Raw genomic sequence first — 19,275 nt, forward strand, 5'->3', positions numbered from 1 at the left:
GGGCATAACAGTTCAGAATAACTCAGCAGCTTACAAGAGCATGGACTGGACTAAGGACTGCCCAGGGAGACGGTGGATTCACCATCCCTGGAGGTGTTTAAGGAACGACTGGGTGTGCCAGTTAGCTCTCAGTTTGGACTCGATCTCAGAGGGAGGTCTTTTCCAACCTAATTGTTCTGTTTGAAAGTATATAAAGCATATCAAAGAATATCCCGCCTTAATTTTGACACATTCCACGTTTTCCACTACCCAAGCCCTCGGGGCCGCGTGGACAGTCCGTCCCGTCCCGCCCCTGACGGCCCGCGGGGTCCTCCGCGCCGGCAGAGGGCGCGCCAGCCGCGGGGTCCTCCGCGCCGGCAGAGGGCGCGCCAGCCGCGGGGTCCTCCGCGCCGGCAGAGGGCGCGCCAGCCGCGGGCGGGGGCGGGCCGTGGCGCGCGCAGCCATGGCGGTGCTGCTGGAGACGACGGTGGGCGATCTGGTGATCGACCTGTACACGGAGGAGCGGCCTCGCGGTACGAGCCGAGCCCGCCGGCACCGGCCTTCCCCGGCCCCCACTGGCACCGGCCTTCCCTGGCCCCCACTGGCACCGGCCTTCCCCGGCCCCCCCTGGCGTCGGGCTCGCCCCGGCACCGGCTTTCCCCTTGCGCGGGCAGCTGGCGGCCCCGAACGGAACGGAGGCTGGGGGGATGCGGTCAGCGCTTGTGGCCACAGATGTTGTATCTACTGAATGGAAGGGCTGCCGTGAGCTTCCTTCTCATGTGCTTGAAAAGAAACGGGGGGTGGGGGGGGGACCGGGAAGTGTGTTTCTGTATAACTAGCCGTATTTAGAGTTCTTTGAATAACTAGAGCTGATTTGTAGGAAGTGAGGAAATGGTACGTGTGCTTTGAGCATTTCTCTCAGCGTTTATAGGTTGTACCCTGATAAGTCTCGCCAGTCTGCTCCAAAACCACTTTTTTACACGTTAAACTAGATCTCTTTTACATCTGTTCTTAGTGTACCTGGAGTTTACTTTGTAAATGTTGGTATGATTTCTTTCAGCTTGTCTGAATTTTCTGAAGCTCTGCAAAGTCAAGTACTACAACTATTGTCTTATTTATAATGTACAGGTGAGTATTCTCAGTTCCTTGTTTTTCCGTTGGTTTAAAATCACAAACGTGAAAGCAATATCTTATGTATTCTCCTTTGTGACAGAGGGATTTCATTATACAAACTGGAGACCCCATGGGAACTGGCCGTGGAGGGGAATCCATATTTTGGTAAGTGTTTGTGTATAAAAATGATATATACAGACCTATATATATATATATATATATATCTACAGAGAATTTGCTTAAGGGAGTAGGTGTTTCAGTTAGATTGTCTTCAGCTTTCTTGGGGCACAATTACTGGTGAGAAATAAAAATGTTGATGCATAAGCTTCTTTGGTTTCATGCTTAGATACCTTTTTAATTTCTATGCTGCCTTTGGGCATTCACTGTTTTTTTCTGGACATTGTTCTGTCTCTGACCTTAGAAGTGAAGTTACAGGTAACTTCACTTGTACATACATTTCTGTCTGTTTAAAAGCTGATAAATAACTATATGTTTGGTAAGAAAAGTATCATAACTAAATGCTCTGTAGAAGACAGGATCAATTAGCATTTTGAATACCTTTATTATTATAACAGAATGTACTAAATTGAGCACATGAGTGGAGCATAGAAGCTATACTTGGTTTCCTGTGCGTATAAGAAAGTGATCCCCTTACTTATTTGAGCTTGTTTTAGACATATTGAATGTTTGTAAGGAAATCGTCTTTCTTATTTGTTCAATGGATGAAGTTAAAGTGCATGTGTTCTATATGATTGATTTGAAATAATTATTAAAAGAAGAATTAAAATTACAGAGCAGAACTAATTACTGGGGAGATGCTGGGGAACACAATATACAGCTATAAAAGAGTTCAGCTGGAACAGAGACAGTGTTGCTAGACTAGTGTTGGCTTCTGTAAGTCAGTCTGTCAGAGCCTCTTAAATACAAAACCTGGAACTCATGGATCCATGAGTCACTGCTCCAGTGGTCCTGGAAGCAGTGTAACTGTGCTAAGCAGATGCAAGTCTAGGTAGGTAAACTTGCCAGACTTGAGCTGTCCTGCACACAAGTAAATTAAGTTTGTTTTGGTGTGTTACAAGTCTTCTGAGACTTACTGGTATGGCAAATGGGGAAGTACAGTGTAATGAGAGAGTGTCAGATCCTGTCTGGCACTAGCATGGAGAAGGTCAGTTCATCTTTGGTACCTGTTTGCTACTGCTGCAGTCCATGAACCTGGAGTTTCTGTTCTTGCAGGCAAAGTTTCATTTGAATCCTCTCTTCATAGAGGCTAACGCCTGCTTAGCAAAATGAGTTTAAGCACAACACTGTCCTTAAATCTGGGCAAATACGGTTATTGATCATGCCTCTGTCAGTTTATGGAGTGAGACAAGAAAAGTAATATGTGGGTTAGACACAAAAAATTTAAAACTACGCAACAATTTGCTATATTCTGTATGTCCCAAATTACTGCATGTAGTCCTGTCTGTATGATGAACTGATTTTGCACATAGATATATTGGTTTTCTGTTTCTCTTGGGAGATAAATTTTTAATGTAAATGACTGCATTTTTACAGTGTGGAATAACTTATTTTTGCAGAACCTACTTAAAATGTGTTGTTCCTTCATGCCTCAGAAAAATGTTATGTACTGTATTTAAAAATATATAAGTATACCCTTCCCACCCCTCAAAAAGCCTCTGTGAAATGTCCAGAGAAAAATTTGTTGTTCCTTGTAATATAAGCTGTGAAGATGTACAGGTCTATAAATATGTTCATGGGTGCAATGTAAAATCTAGGTTTATCTGAAGGCCTAATGTAAATGTGAAATGTGAAAATTTTTTGAGATGTCATTTAGAGTTTTAAAACGTTTGATTAGCTCACTTCTAAAAATTGCTTTTTCTTGTAACACACTTGTTATATATATGTTTTTTAGTCAACTGTATGGTGATCAAGCCAGATTTTTTGAGGCAGAAAAGGTGCCGAGGATCAAGCATAAGAAGAAGGGAACTGTGTCAATGGTGAACAATGGCAGTGATCAGCATGGATCACAGGTCAGCAAATGGTATTGGTACATGGCTAAATAACTAAAAGTTCCATGAGTTTACAGAAGCTGCAGAACAATTACACTGTCATGTCAATAGCATCATCTTGTAAAACAATCAAAAGGCATGTTAAAAAACTCACCATAGCCAAATATTTTGCATAGCATTCCATATACCAATGGGTATTTGGTTACAGATGAATCTGAGCATTTAAATTCTTCTAAGTCCTATCCTAGATTTTTTATTTGCTAGTACTCAGTCCTGTATTTCCTTTCATTTATTTATTTCTCTATGTTAATACTTTGATGTGATTTTGCTAATGTATAAAATGGTCAGGGAAAAAAGTCTGTAGTTAAATGGAAGTGAAAATTAAGGAAACTAAGTTTATGACTTTATGTTAGTTTGGAAACTGAAATCAGATCACAGTTTCTTCTGTATGGTTACTTGAAAGTGTGTGTTAATAATATAAGTTTACAGTTTTACCCCAGTGCTGGTTTTGAAAGTGGTCTTGTTCCCTTTGCTGTTTGCTGTTCATGCACGCAAAGCTTTTGCTGTAGGTAATTTTTTTTACTTACTTTGTAAGGCTTTTTATATTTAAAGCTCATAGGATGCTATTATTTCTAAATTATTATTATTTTGCGTGCATTGTCATTTCTATGAATTAAAATGCCTCACTTGTAATATCCATATATTTTAATTTTTAAAAAGAGGGATTTTTAACAATCAAAGGACAATTTTAAAAAGGCAGAATTTTATTCGAGCTACAGCTTGTAATATATACAGGTAATTATGCTTCCCTGCGTTGTATATAGAAAATGGCATGGTTGGGGGGTTTAGGACAAAGATGACATTTATATTTTTTAATATTTATTTATTTATTTTTATTTATACATTTATATATTTATATATATTTATATATATAAGTATTTATAAGATGCTAGTGTATATGCAGGCACATAGGGAATGAATGCTGTTCTCAGGAATGTTATTGCAGCTTCTTCTTTGGGAAAGAAAAATTTCAGAAAGGAGCTATGTGGAGTTGCCTTACAAGTATAGTGTAGCTTAGTGTAACCCATACCAAATACTAACCAGTGTTAACTGTGTTGTAGAGAAATGAGGAATGGGATGTTACCAGTCAGACTGTAAAGTGTGGGTGCAATGGTTGTGTCCTGTTATTTGTGCTTATCTGCCTCTTTCTCCTTCCTCCATTACCAAGTGCCCTCTTTAATTTGTTACTAAATTCTCAGCTGGTATCAATTTTCATTGTTTCAGTTTTGCCTTAAGGTCAAAGATCTGATTTGTGATAAGATACTTTCCAGTGCCAGTTCGAGTTGATCTAAATCAGTGTGTGCTAGTTCTTCTCTCAGTGCTACTGCATCCTGTTTTTCAGGAGGCAAAGGCTTGTGGGAAGAAAGGAAAAAAGTCTGGATAGAATTAGGTAAAGATAGTACTATGGGGGTTTTTGCCAAATTTCTGAAAAAGTACTTACCGAATGCTGCTTGGTGAACAGGTGATTTGAGCTCAGCTCACGAGGGGTAGCATTGCTCTTTCTGTCCTTTCCCTGTCATCAACTGTGATGCCAGTGTCACAACCTTTACTGGTTGTGACTTGCTCACCAAACCTCCCCAGCAGAGCTCTCTCTGCTCCTCCTCTGCCCGTCTGGTTTAGTGCCACGTTACCAATTCAAACTAATTCACAGAAGGGTCCAGTGAGCTGCACCCACAGGCTCCTGCAGAGGGAGATTTCCTTAGGCAGTGGCTGTGAGCTCTACGTTGGCTCACCGTGTTCTCAGACCAATCTTCTACAAAAGATGGAAAGAGGTTTTTTTTTTCCCCCACTGAATTCAGTGAGAAGTGTTAAGGTAAAAAAAAAAGCCAACAAAAAACCCTCAGCCTGAATTTTTCTATTTACTGTTCCTTGTTTTGTATCTTCTTTTGTAGTTCCTCATTACCACAGGGGAAAACCTGGATTACCTTGATGGTGTACATACAGTATTTGGAGAAGTGACAGAAGGCATGGATGTATTGAAGACAATCAATGAAACCTTTGTAGATAAGGATTTTATCCCGTATCAAGATATCAGGTGTGACTGTTTGTAACTTCAGTTTTTGAGGAATACATTATAATTTAATTAATTTATTTCTTTTTGGAAACTAGATGAATGTCATGATGTCAGGTTACCTGCAGGTGCTATCTTAAATACTTTTTTCCCAGTATTAGTGGTAAAATAAACAAGTACTAAATAAGAAAATATATACAAAAATATTCAGCCATGTTGCCCTTACAAAAGCATCAGTGCCAGCATTTACAAGCACATAGGATATCTGGCTGTTTGGGGTGCAACTCAGAATTACTGGGGCTGGTTTGCTGTTAGTTGGGTAAACCAGGTTTTACTTGCATGTAATAACCAATGCTGATCTTAATTTTGTTTTCTCTAAGGATAAATCATACGGTAATTTTAGATGATCCCTTTGATGATCCACCTGGCTTGTGTGTTCCTGATCGTTCACCAGAACCTACAAAGGAACAGCTCGATGTGAGTGTTTGCAACAGGGAAAGGTTGGAAGAAATAATTAAAGAAGTTTATCTAAATTAGTGTCCACCACAGATTTGGCCAAAATAAGAAATCAGTCTTTAAGATTTTGTCTCTCAAATCTGTGTCCTAAAAGAACTGCATATTTTTTCATGCAGGAGGTGCTCTGTGTCAGCTTGAGTTCTGATATGTCAAATGCTTTTCAGTTATTTGAAGCTACTGCTGTGTTTAATCAAATACAGCTGCTTAACCTTTCAAGAGAAGGATAAAAACATGTCTTGGGTGCTCTCCCTTGTGGCTCTGGTGGAGTTATGTTGGCAAGCTGTATTTTAGGTTTCTATTTACAGTGTAGATAAGCAGAACAATCAGATTATTCAACGCTGGTATTACAGGATTTCTGTGTACTCTGGTAGAAGACAAAATATAACTAACATTTATTAATATTAAAGTGGTTACTACTGTTTTCCTTTTAAATGTGAATAGGCTGTGTTTCAGTGGAAGTAATCTTGGTCATTCTTAGAGTTGTATGTGCAGGTACACATACTTTTGTGGGCTATTTGTTCAAACAGAAGGAATTTTCTGAAAAATAATTGCATTTATTCATAATTTACCCGTAGTACGCAGTTGCAGAAGTTGTATGTGAGATTATTTCCTTGTGTGGAAACAGTTGTTTCAAGTAAGAATTAATTAACTAGAGAGAATATTGCTTATTTTTAAGCGCAATAGATACAATTACAAGATTGAAATTAGGGTTTTATAGTATCAGTAATCTCTGGTGTACCTTCAGATATGTTAAGAGTAAGGTATTTAGTAGCTCACTGCCTGGAGCATAGAGATATGAAGCCTCGTATTGAATTTTTTTCCTTCATAGCCTGTCTGAGGATACCCCTTTAAGCATAGAAATGTCTGTAAGAAAGGCAGCATTCTAGAGATGCTGGTGAGGAGAAAAAATTAAACTTCAAGTCCTGCCTAGATAAAGATGGATGAAAACAAAATTATTATTGTGCTATGTTCTATTTAATGTCTTGCTAGACACAACATATATATGCAGTGTTCCTTGCCTTCATTTGTGGCAGGAGTTACCTGGATTAGAAATGAGTTGACACTTGTGGTGAGATGTTGAGTATTAGGTGGGTATATATAAAAGAATTTAGAATACTTAATACCGAATATGGTTCAGACTGGTCACAAAAGTTCAGAAATAGTTCACAGTGCCTGAAATATGACGATAACATCTTCTACTTTTTTTCTTTTCTAATCTAAGTGGGAGAACAGAATGAAAGCCTAGTTCTGCAGACATACAGTGCTTAAGCATTTTTCTTGTCTTGAGGAGTGAGGGGAGAGGTCATCCAAGTAATAGCTGGAAAGTGAGAAAGAATTTTTGGCCATGGCTTGGTAATAAATAGCCTTTTCCTTCATTTTTCAGAGTGGCAGAATAGGAGCAGATGAAGAAATTGATGACATGAAAGGACGTTCTGCAGATGAAATAGAAGAAGTTCAAGCAGAAAAAGAAGCAAAAACTCGTGCCATTCTTCTGGAAATGGTGAACATCTTTCTGTATTTACCTTTTAGATCTTATTCCAGTGTGCGTGCATGTTATTAAGTCTACGAGGATGTGTACTACTTATCTTGAAATTACCTATCTGATGATGATGTCATGTTTCAGAATCTGATATTAAATACCTGTTGTACAATGAAAGGACTGAGCATGAGCACTTATGTTGTGGTTTTCTGATAAAACTGGTGATACTTCATTGTCAGAGTGTGCCAGTGGAGGCTTTCTAAAAACTTGCTAGAAATGCATCCAGTTAAAAATGTAAAAATGTAACATACATAGTATGCTGCTGGAATACCTGTGATCCTGGAAAAGGTTTAGCATGTGTGGGAGAGAGCTGAGCTAATTTGTGACAAACGCCTGCCCGTGCATACAGTGGTAAACTCCAAAGTAACAAAAATTGTGAACAGGCTTTGAAGTTGTTGGTGTTTTTTTTTTGTTTGGTTTGGTTTGGGTTTTTTTGGTAAGAAAAAAAGAAAATTTAAAAAAGAATATGCACCACTGAAGGATGAGTGAATCTATCTCACTTTCTTACAACTACCAAATGCAAATTCATGGTGAATAGTTTGCAGCAGAGACTAATTCCAAGATCAAGCCAGAACTGGCCACAATGTTGCAGAAGGTTAAGAAGATTAAGAAGGTTAAAAAGGGTGCACTTCCACCTTTTAGAGCTGTTTGTTATGCTAAGAACAGAAAAAGCAAAGTAGAACATATTTGTGAACTTCCATGAAGTCCAGTAGTGAAATCGCAAATAAATAATAAATTTTAGGTGCTATAGAAAACACTTTTTTTGTGACAATGAGGAGGAAAAATTTTATTAAGTTTTGATTTTGTGATAGGAATGTGAGATCATGCAAAAGATGTATAGAGCTTTAGGCAGAAGTGATGAATGTCTTCTTTCTGTATCCCAGGTGGGAGACTTACCAGATGCAGACATCAAACCACCAGAAAATGTCCTGTTTGTTTGTAAACTGAATCCTGTGACCACAGGTGAAGACCTGGAGATAATATTTTCACGATTTGGTCCCATTAAAAGGTAATTATGATAAAAGAGAAAACCTTTGTTGAAACTGAAATTGATTTCTCCCAGTGTGTTTAGGTTTGGCTGTAAAGGAGTAGTCTGGTGTCTCAGGACATTTATGTTTTGAGAAAGACCACAACAATGGGAATACAAAGACAGATCTAGCTAGATGAGTATCCTGTCCCCAGAAGTGGTTTTAAGGAAAGCCTAAGGAAGTGTAGGAACCAAGAAAGCATATGACACTCCTCCCTGCCCCCCTTCCTCTCACTCCTTTCAGCAGTTTTTATGTCAGATGCTCAGTGGGCTGGATAGAGCCTCTGGGTTTTTCTTTCTTGTGAGAGTATGTGTGGTTTGGGATAAAGCAACAAACATCTGTGGCATCTGATACACTCCTTGTAAGATGTTCCTCATTCCTGCTGTGCTTCTCAGTTTTGACCTTGGTTTCTAGTAGTTTCAGCTGATTCCTCCCAGTACTGCTATCAAAAGAAAGGATGGGCAATAAATCTGCTTTTCTACACTCCTCTGTCCTACATCCCAAAGTTGTTTTTTTTCCTTGCTAAGGGCACTAAGCTACATATTCATGCTTCTTCGTAGTAGAGACTTAATTACCTTATTTTGCTTTTCTTGGCCTTTTCGTGTTCTTCTATTTTAATCTCAAGATGAGAGAATCAGAATTGTACATAGTTTTGAAGAAATTACAGATTTATAGTGGAACAGTCTTGTTCTCTGTTACTCTCAAGACCTTTTCTAGTGAATGCTAAAGCTGTTTTTTTCATTTAGGTGTTTCTGGGGTTTTTTTTACAATATACAGTTACGATTCAACCCATGCTTATCTTGTTACATTTAACTACGTCATTAAGATAATTTGCTGTCTTACTGGTCTTGTAAGGACTTTCTGTGATTTCTTCAGTCTTTATTTTTGCTGCCTTTAACAACTTAATATTATCAGCGCAATTCAGTACCATCAGCAGACTTTGAATCAGTTTACTCTTACCTTTACCGATGCAAAGATGTTTTTTATGCCCTTACTGCACTTTCCCCAAAAGCCTTTGGTACAGGAGTTTATTAGAATAATAAATTCATGGAATTTATTCCATGGAATGGATCATCAACATCCTCATCACCACACATGAGCATATTGACTCTGTTAGAGCACTTCACTTAAGTTTATTCATGTGGTCCAGATTAGGCCCTGTGTATTCAGGTGGGTGCTAACTCTGTTCTGCTTGGAGTTTCTTGCAGCTTGTGCAGTACTGGCACATAGGCCTGCAGGCTCCCACACTGTCTCTGTGTAGGTGAAATTGGCATTGTGTGCCACTCTTCCAACTCCAGCATGATCTCTCTATGCCCTAAGGATTTCTAATTTTTTGTTCCTCTGTGAGAGTTGTCACTCTTCTGCAGTCCTTCCCCTTTCAGATAGGTTCTCTGAATAATCCATGAAGGAGGATTCTTGCACAAAACCATTCTGCCTTCTGCTGCAAAGAATTCCTATAGCTTTTTTTCTTTTCCCCCAGCTTTTTTTTTTCCTTTCAGCATTGATCATCTTTTTGATTGTCACTGATTTGTCACTTCCTCTCTACATGTGGGGGAGGTCTCACATTAGTCTCACCTTAATGCCACATATCCTGCCCTTGTTGCCTGTATGCCTCCTTCAGCTTCCTGTAGTCAGAATTCTTACATCCAGTACAAGTGTTGTGTAATACTGATACAATACTATATTATTCCTATTTTGCACTACTTACACAATACTTTTAGGGTTCTTATTTTTGCCCTGTGACCTGCGTGATAAGAAGATGGGCTGCTGAAGAGGTGCTTCCCAAGAAGAGAAAGTTTGTCACAGGATGTTTGTTTAAAATTTGCTTAAAATGACAGAGAAAACAGATTTTGAAATTTCTTGTCTTGCATTAGTGAAATGCAAAAAATTAAAAACAGACAGTAACGTTGGATAATATATTTTGTTTCACTGATTAGAAATTAATCTCTAGTTCTGCGCTTCATGGTAACCACATGTGAGTTCAGTGTAATTGCTCAAAGCAATGTCTCATGCTGGTTTTTTTTTTGCATTAGGGGGTCTCAGAATCAAGTGTTTTAATGCCTTCAAGGTGTTTCAGTTTTGTGGCTTGTGGTTTTTTGGAGTTATTTTTTAAACTCTCCCTTTTAAGCAGTGCTTTCCTACCCTACATTTTTTGCTCCAATAGTGTTGACATTTCAATTTCGTATCATTTTTTCAGTTGTGAAGTGATCCGAGATTGGAAGACTGGTGAATCTCTTTGTTATGCTTTCATTGAGTTTGAAAAGGTATGAGTTGTAGGTATAAATTGTATGTAGATCCTGCATGTAAAAGGTCCTTTTGGTATACTTCCATAGGAAAAACACTGGCATCTTCAAGTGTGGAATAGCTAATATTTTCTCATACTGAGACAAACTATAACTTAGTTTTAGAAGCTGTAGGTCCTAAATGAGGCAAGCATTTAAGTCTTCCTGTTTGAGCAGATAGTACAAAAGGGTACTTGGGCTATCAAGAAACCACTGGGAGGGGATCAGGCCCTTTTTTTCCCCAGAGCGCATTAAGACTTTGAAGAGTGAGAGAAAGGAAGGTGTGTGGAATAAGATAGATCCATGTGTGCAGTAGTTTTTTCTTCTGGGGTTGTAAATGATCCTCGCTGTATCCACACACTACTCTTACTGTGAGATTGATGGCAATAGTTCTCTTGGTGTTGCATAGCTTTATATGTGCTGGTGTCTCTCATCTGTGAGGAAAACACTGGAAGGTGTTCTCACTTTTCATTAGCCTACCTACGTAGTTAAAATGCAATTTCTACCAGTTGTTCTATTCTCCTCTTTTTTTCCTCAATGAATTACATGTGCCAAACGTGTAGCTGGATTGGCAATTTTTTAAAATAGTGAAATGAACTGAAGAATTGGGAATTGAAATGCTGATATTCAGACAAAGCATAACTATTTCTTTTGAAATGGTACAATTCAAGAATTGTCATGCTTTAGGCAATTTCAGAAAGAAATATATGCTGCTAAGCACTTGAATTTGTGTTTGAGCTCTTCAGTGAATATTCCTATGAAATAATTGTGACTCAAGATTTTCCTGGTTAATATCAGGAGGAAGACTGTGAGAAAGCCTACTTCAAAATGGACAATGTGCTGATAGATGACAGACGAATACATGTGGATTTTAGCCAGTCTGTTGCAAAGATTAAATGGAAGGGAAAAGGTAGGTATATTTGTAATTCTTTGATCCTCATAACTTAATAAGCCATGACTTCTAAACTAAGCATTATATAAAGAGTCAGGAGTTTAAATCATCCCATCTTCAGGCGTATAAATGTTCCTGGTACTGTAATAAATAGAGCAACACAGTTATTAGCTCTACCCTTCACTTGTTTTATAAGAAAAAGTAGAAGGGTTTCCTACTGTTACATGAACATTGCATTGCCCCCGACTACCTTTTTAGCCAATGTATTTTTTCACTAAAATATTTTTTCATCTCAAACTTGGGACATGATTTTTTTATTAGCAAAATAATATGGTAATACGTTGTTATTTTCCAGTTTCTTTATTCACTCTATAACAGTCAAGTATATACAAGAAAAAGTCAGTATTCAGGCCAGGGATTTCTGCTCTTCACCTCTTGTAGGTCAAACATACTGCATGGCAGGTTGTGTGTTACAGAAACCTAATTTCAGGTGTTTGAGGATGTTTTGGGTTGAAAAGGGTGGTGGAACAGGTGGATGCGGTGGTTATTTGATTACTAGGGGCAGGAGGAAAACAGGAGGTGTCTGTGCATTGCATTGGTGACATTCTTGTGTATCTTCGTCTAAAAATGCAGTCAGCCCTCAGCTGTTGGCATGCAGTTTCTCCAGGTAGGGTTGTGGCCATGAACACTGATACTTGGATACTGGAGATACTGGAACTTGTCCAGCACAGAGCTGAGGTGACTTTGTATTCTGTCTGTACCAGGTGTTGCAGTGCGTCCTGTATTGAATGCCTGGGTGGGAAACTTTATCTGAGGTCTGAATTGTCCAAAATATTGGAAAGCTGGCTGTACTGTCATCTTGTGCATATGTGGTACCCAAAAAGTGACCTTCCATCCTCGGTAGTGGTTTCTGGCCTAGGCAGTGAGTGTTGCAGTTCTAAGCGTCGCCGTGAGAGGGCAGCACGTTGCCGCGATTGGTTGATCTGTGCACTGGTGCTTCAGTGAGAGAATGGAAACTGAAATCTGTCGTGTCCCTCCTTAAATCTAGACGTGAACTCTTTTTTTCCATACTTTTCCATTTGAATTCTTGAGCTGTAGCTATCTTAGAGGTTTTCCTCAGTGCAGACCAGAGCAAAAAGTAATTTCATAATGAGAACAGTCTATGGGCTTTCATGGTAACAGAATTTTAAGTGGTGTGATATAGGACCTGTAACAGAAATGAGACTAAGCCAGTTGCTGGATCCTGCTTTATGATCCTGTTCACGTGTTGTCTCTGCTGGACATGAATGAGGAGAATGCTGGACGTTGTTTAATGGAATCTTCAAGCAAGAGAAGGACAGAACATCACAATTTGTCCTGCTCTTTTCTACTTTGTTATGCAGATGCCAGTGTTGTTTCTGGAACTGTATCCTGCTGTGGAGTTCTGTATGGTTATAAAGAGCCCCTAAATCATTATCAGAACTTAATGATAGTTGTGGGTCTTGGTTGTGTTTGTGGTTATAGTGAAATGAATATATTTTTCTGTGGACAGGTGGGCGGTATACCAAGGAAGATTTCAAGGACTATGAGAAGGAACGTGACAAACCTTCAAAATTTGCTCTGAAAGAAAAAGTAAAACCAAAGCAAGAGTATCCTTTTCTGGTCGAAGGTACTTTTTAAATTTAGTAAAGTTTATGGAAACAGCTTGGAAAAAACTTCTTATTTTTAAAGACTGCCACATAGATGTTTTCCTGCTACCTCATATAACCATTTGGTGTTTGAGATGGAATTTAATATTTTGTGGTTTTCACTTCGATGAATTTAGTCAAATCAAAATATGCTGTTTCACTTCCATGTTGTTTGCAGGTAAGTAATGTTCCAAGTCCACAGCCCTGGAATGACATATGGCGTATCAGAGTTTTTAAGTAGTTTCAGAGGGGACCTTCTGTATCTGAGATGAGACCATACTAGTAATGAAATCATTCTCTAAGGTTATACTTTGCATGTGGAAAGCATGAGAGAAAACACCATAGCTGGTTCAGATATTCACAGGCAGAAGAGAAAGGAGAATGCAGCCTGGCTGTACTGTTTGACAGGAGAGACTTCAGTCATTTTAGCACAGCTGATTTTTTTTTTTCAATGTGTACAACTGTATTCTGACTGAAATATGTGTTAAGTCTTGGTAAATTCTTGTCAGACAAACAGGGATTGGTCTGCTTCCTGGGCTGTTGTGTTCTGCTCCTTATTAATATTGGGAAACGGATCTGTCCTTAACCAGCACCATCAGTGCCAAGTATGACCTTGTGCTGGATGAGGATGTAGAAGAGTCTTACACAAGTCAGTCGCACTTGGCTAAAAAACAGAAGAAGAAAAAGCACCACCACTCTGAAGATGAAGATGATGACAAGAGGACCAAAAAATCGAAGGTACTTGACTGTTCATACATTAACTTTATACTTGTTCATTGTTTTCCTCATAAAAGAAACCAGGAAAAAAGTCTGATTTTGAATAAGGATATGGCATGCAAAGTCCTGTGTAAAATACAGCAGTTGTAAACCTACAGAAGGCTGATGTTACTATTTGATTATGAAAGGTGGCTTCCAAATCCTCATGGACTTTTGAAGTTTGGCATGTCTAGATATTTTCTGCCAAAATATAGCCTCTTGTATAGTAGGGTCTATTCAGCACTTTGAACCTGTTCACATATTCCTAGTCATAAAGTAGCAGTTAGTCTTATTTCGTCACTGTAGACTATGTATCATTTTCTTGCCAGACCATCATATGTTGGGTTTTTCCTATATGGAGTTGGGAACACAATCTCTTTATGTTATCTTTTTGTATTTGTCCTTTACTTTTTGGAAGTGTTTGTGTAAAATCTGCTTGTGGGCTTGCTTGCATCTGGAGTGTTCAAGTCTGTGGTGCTGTGAGGTTGGGGCTGTGGAGGACAGCACCAGGAGACAGTAATTCTGTCATTCATTAGTTCCACTGCCGTCTGTCAGGACAGCATTCCCACATTTCTGTGAACTTGGGATACTCAAGATATGGTGTTTTATGGAAACAAAGTCTGCAGTGAGAAAGTGGAGTGCTTACCACCACTGAAACGAGCATTTTAGGAAGAATTGAGCTAAGCTGAAAGAAGAAAACCAAACCACTGTATTTTAACAGTGCAAGCTTTATGAGTGAGAACAAAGCTTTGCAGAAAGTGAAAAAGTTTCAGCCACAGCAAATAAGGCTATTGTCCCATCCTGAGTTTTGAGTACTGCTTAAAGTTTTGTGTACACAGAGCATACATGATTCTCTTCTTCATCACTTCTTCTGTGATGCTTGGAAATAATTTTTCTTATGAACATCAGCAGTTAAAACCTTTCAGTGCCAGCAGTGAGCCCTATTGCTCATTCATGGACACAGTCCTTTTGTCTCTGTACTAATTCCGTCAGGGTCCTTTGAGTGGAGGGGAGGGGCTTGTTCAGGTAAGTAAAGCCTTGACTGCAGCATGGGCATACAAGAGGTGTGGACTAATGTTGGTTTAGACTTTGTCCTGTCTGTTTGGCTGACTGTTGTTTTAGCCTTCTTGAAACAGGTGTTTTTGGTGGTAATCTTTGTTCCTGATGGTTCAGGAATTACACCCATGGAACTGACTAGTCATGCATTATCAGCAGAGAACATTTTAAAGTCATTCAGAAGTCTTCACTCCTGCAGGTGGCACAAGTGCTGGCAGCAATAGGTTGTTAACATCTGTTCTAATTGTAAAGGGACTGTGAGACTTCACAGCACAAAAACATGAATGAGGACAGGGATTCCTGGTGCTATTTTCAGGTTCTGGAACAGAACATATTCTGATGCTTGTCTATGTGATCTCCTCTGTGTTTATATGTATCTTTTTGTGATTTAGTCACCAGCTCCTGATGTGGTTTGTTCTCACAGTTGGCTGCTGTTGTGTTCTAGTATCTTCTTTCCCACAGTTTTCTTAGTTACCTTTACCCACTTTGCTGCAAGTAGTTTAGCTTTCTTGTGCCTGAAATCACAGATGGAGGCTTACTTCTATTCTTTGATGGCAAGCTCTTGGACCAGCGAAAATTAACTTCTGAGAATAGTTTTTCTCTCTACATTTGAATATTCTCATTAGTGTGTACTGTACAGTATGCACATACTGAGTAGTATGTACTCAGTCTCACACAGACTCAGTATTTTGGGCATAGCCTCTCTCGTGAAATCTGCAGGCAGCTTAGGTGACAAATCCTGTTTAGCATATACAAAATTTTAATTTTGTTTTATTTTTTGCTATTCATACTTTGGGCATAATATGTGAAACTAAGGGGAAGCAGACATGCTCCTGAGGTGGAATATATTCAGTGGGAATATTGAGTCCAACACAAAACATAACAGCATGGAAACATTTTAGTGAATGGTAACATTTTTAGTATAGACGAACAAAGCATTCTTCCTTAACCCTGTTTTGTAGATCACTGAATATATTTGAGATGGGAACTTCAAAATAAAACAGCACCAGACCTTCCATAACTCATCAGCCAAAGAACACAGTTGCTGTTCTTCATACAGAAACTTCCACTGTGAGTCCATAGTGTGGCAGAGATTTTAATTAAGAGAGATATGGGGCTTATAATGGGAAGTTCTGGCAAACTGGAACTGCAGTTTGTGCTATCAACTCTAGATATGACTTGAAGGGGTTTTATTTTCTCAATAGTTTCCATTATGTTGAGTTGTTTTTCTGTTCTCTTGCTGGTGTTACTTTTTTTCTTTAGTATATTTTGACTCATCCTTTTCTTAGTCTGACACCCGTTTCCTGAATCTTTGGCCTCTGTGTTGATGTTTCAAGAATATATTTTTGAGTCTTGTGCTGTTTGACTTCATTCCAGTGGGTAGAAGAGGTAGGGTGCTGTGGCTTGCTTTTAGTAAGTAACAGGATGTGGGTCTGGGGCAGGAGGGTGGACTGCCATGTGGGTTTGTGAATAGGATTTGGTAGAGTTTTTTTGAATACATAACATGCTTCCTCCTGAGATCTGTATTATGACTTTTTTCACCTTCCAGTTTTCTCTGTGTGTTTTCTCTTGGATTTTATTTTTGAGATAACTGGATCTGTGAAGTAGTACAGCCTATCCAATAGATTTTGATGAGACATAGGGACTTCCTGATTTCAGATTTCTGTAGTGCATGGTTTTGGCAGAGGTACTGGTTTTTCTGGTTTTGATTTCTTGCTTTTTCTGCTTATTGGACACTGTTCCCTTTATATTCAGGGTCAACTTTTATCAAAATCTCACCCCAGAAAAGGCCCTCTCTATTTGTTTGCTTCATTTAACCTTTAACTAGTGTGTTGCATACATAACTAATGTATGTAAGAGGTAACAAATGCATTCTACTTCAGTGGCCATATTATTTCTAGCTGTTTCACCTGTGACTGCTGCTTAGCAAGTTACTGCTTTTGGCAAAATCAGCCATGAACTTCCAGAGAAGCATCTTTCCTTATTTCCTTCCTAATATGTGTTCCAACACAGTGCTGGATTAAGAATTGGGGTGATCATCACTTACTCTTTGACTGATGAGAGGCTGTGATCCTGGATTGAGAAATACAAATTTCAGCATTAAGAAAGAGACTGTTTCTCAAGTACTGATCTTTTTCTTCCAAAACAATCTAGTTTTGACTTTTGGGCATAAAAATTTGATTTCAAAATACCATTATTTTTAGTAATTTAGTGTGTTTTAAAAATTGACCTTTTTCTGTGCCAAAGACTTTAAAATGAAAAATCTTATATAAAGGGAAATGTAACTTATGCTGTCAAGAAATAAAGATGCAATTCATTCTATTAATTTAAATTACACATTTTTTTCTTTACGTTGTGATCATATTAGCTACTGTGGGTCTTTGTTATGTCACTTTCAGACTTGTCCTGTACACCTGTACCTTAAATGCTTTTGTGAAGGTCACTGTAGTTATTTAACTCAATGCTTGTATGACTTCTGATCCTTTCAGCAAGTTGTCCTTTTCTGTGGCATTCCGTGTGGGCTGTTTGTCTGTAGTTCGAAATGTTCACTTACTTGTTCCCTGCTCTCTCTTGGCCAGTAGCCTTGTCTCCGGTGTTTACTTGGTAGATTGTTCAGCTGAGTGCTGTCCTGCTTTTCGCCTGTTTCTCCCATGTGCTGGGAGGAAACTCCAGCAACAAACCAGTTAAGAAGGCAGCTATACACCAAGCCCACCATTTGGTTTTCTGGCCAATACTTTTTGCCTTGTTCCTATCTACCCCTCCACCAGCACGTTCATTGTCTGATGTTTACTCAGGCCTTGTCATGGAGGAGCTTGAAACCTATCGGATTTTTCAGACATGTGGAGAGTGAGGATTTTGGGTACAAGGGTAATATGGCTGTGCATCATTTTGAGAATAGATGGACAAAGCTCTTACAAGTAGCTGAAAGCACCACTGAGTCTTTTTGGTGGATCCAGTTTTTAAAATATGTACTGAAATGAAGTTTGACAGTAAAGATGTGGAATAGGCATTTGGCCACCAGTGAGATTACTGTACCCAGCAGTAGCAGAATGTTTTTGTTATAGATCACACCTGTGATTGTTTGTGTGTCTGTTTATACAGGGGGTTTATGTTGCTTATTGTAACCCTAGTAATTTTAGCATTACCAATGTCATTCTAAAGATGGTGTTTGCTCTGGGAACCACCCCAGTCACTGGCTTTCTGCATAAAATCTCTGTTTAAAGTAGAGTTTTTTCACCATTCTTTCAAATAAATGAAGTTTGTTTGTTTGTACATAGAGTATAGGTTTTAACCATGCAGTTGTGAAGGCTGCTGTCATGGTACATCCTTAGAAAAATATTTGAAATGAGGAAAGAAATACTGTGTGATTTAATGCAAACATTTTTCTTAACTCATATCGATCTGTGCTTAGCAGAGTTGTTATTAAAATCCCATAAAATTGTATCTCTCTATTAGCATATATAGTGATATTAAACTGTCAGGTTGTTAATTTTGCTGAAGCCTAGAATTTAGGCCATTAAGAATTACTACAGGCAGGTCTTAAAATATATGATGCATCTGCATAGCACTGGAATGCCTGTGGGGCATTGAACCAAAACTTACGGAAATATTTGCGTTGCTTAGGTAAAAAAATCTGAACTCCAAATCCAGCTTACAGACTTGTTTGATGCTTGTGAAGAGTTTGATCATATCCATCTGAATGGAATCCCTGATATAACCAACTTTTGCTAAAATTCCTTAGACAGTACAAGAAGCATGCCTAACAGCCATGCTTTTTTCCATAAACACTGACAGTAGCTTACCTGTAAACTTACCTTCTTCAGATGGTTTCAGTGGGGTATTTTTGTGTTACCTTTTTCAAATCATCGTGGATATGAGTCTCTTTAAGGTAGTACTAGCTGTAGCTAAGGAACCAGCCATGCTCAGCTTTTTTCTAGTTCTCATTATGCCTCTGTATGTTTTCTCCTCTTGTTTGTAACTGCGTTTCTGTCCAATTCCTTTGACAGGATTCTGACTGGAAGCACGAAGAACGCTGTAGGGAGAGGACCAAGAGTGAGAAGAAAGACAGGCATCGGAGCCGCAGCCGTTCTCAGGAGAGAGATTACACTTACAGCAGACAAAAAGACAAATACAGAGAAGACATCCGAGTAAGAGACTGGGATAAAAAAGCAGACAGAAGCAGAAGTCCTAAGAAATCAAAAGACAAGGAGAGGTCCAAGTACAGATGAAGGACAAGGAAAAGACAGAGAGAAACTAAAATAATAAATTTTACTTTTTTCTTTTGTGATAGTGCTTTTTCTGTAATACTTGCTGTAGTGTCTGACTGCAATATGCAGTAGGATTTTATAGCTTGATACCCCTCACT

At 38.8% G+C, this 19,275-nt stretch overlaps 1 protein-coding gene across 1 annotated transcript; it reads left to right on the top strand.

Annotated features, from left to right (window-relative positions):
* The first annotated feature begins 371 nt into the window (after positions 1-371).
* PPIL4 (peptidylprolyl isomerase like 4) lies at positions 372-19,197 on the top strand. Its single transcript, XM_014885210.2, has 13 exons — positions 372-512; positions 1,040-1,107; positions 1,193-1,257; positions 3,005-3,122; positions 5,054-5,196; positions 5,553-5,649; positions 7,073-7,189; positions 8,113-8,237; positions 10,454-10,520; positions 11,337-11,448; positions 12,962-13,058; positions 13,697-13,835; positions 18,917-19,197. Exons 1-13 carry the CDS (start codon positions 443-445, stop codon positions 19,136-19,138), a joined length of 1,440 nt encoding a protein of 479 aa, XP_014740696.1. The 5' UTR covers positions 372-442; the 3' UTR covers positions 19,139-19,197.
* The last annotated feature ends 78 nt before the right edge of the window (positions 19,198-19,275 follow it).

Source organism: Sturnus vulgaris, chromosome 3 (genome assembly GCF_052056855.1).
Source record: "Sturnus vulgaris isolate bStuVul1 chromosome 3, bStuVul1.hap1, whole genome shotgun sequence".
Classification (NCBI taxonomy): Eukaryota; Metazoa; Chordata; class Aves; order Passeriformes; family Sturnidae; genus Sturnus; species Sturnus vulgaris.

Excerpts from the sequence above, each read along its gene's own strand:
- PPIL4 (XM_014885210.2), top strand. The coding sequence starts at position 443 with ATGGCGGTGCTGCTGGAGACGACGGTGGGCGATCTGGTGATCGACCTG. Across the intron at positions 13,059-13,696 it reads AAAGTAAAACCAAAGCAAGA|TGCCAAGTATGACCTTGTGC; the intron begins GTATCCTTTTCT and ends CAGCACCATCAG. Across the intron at positions 13,836-18,916 it reads AGAGGACCAAAAAATCGAAG|GATTCTGACTGGAAGCACGA; the intron begins GTACTTGACTGT and ends TTCCTTTGACAG.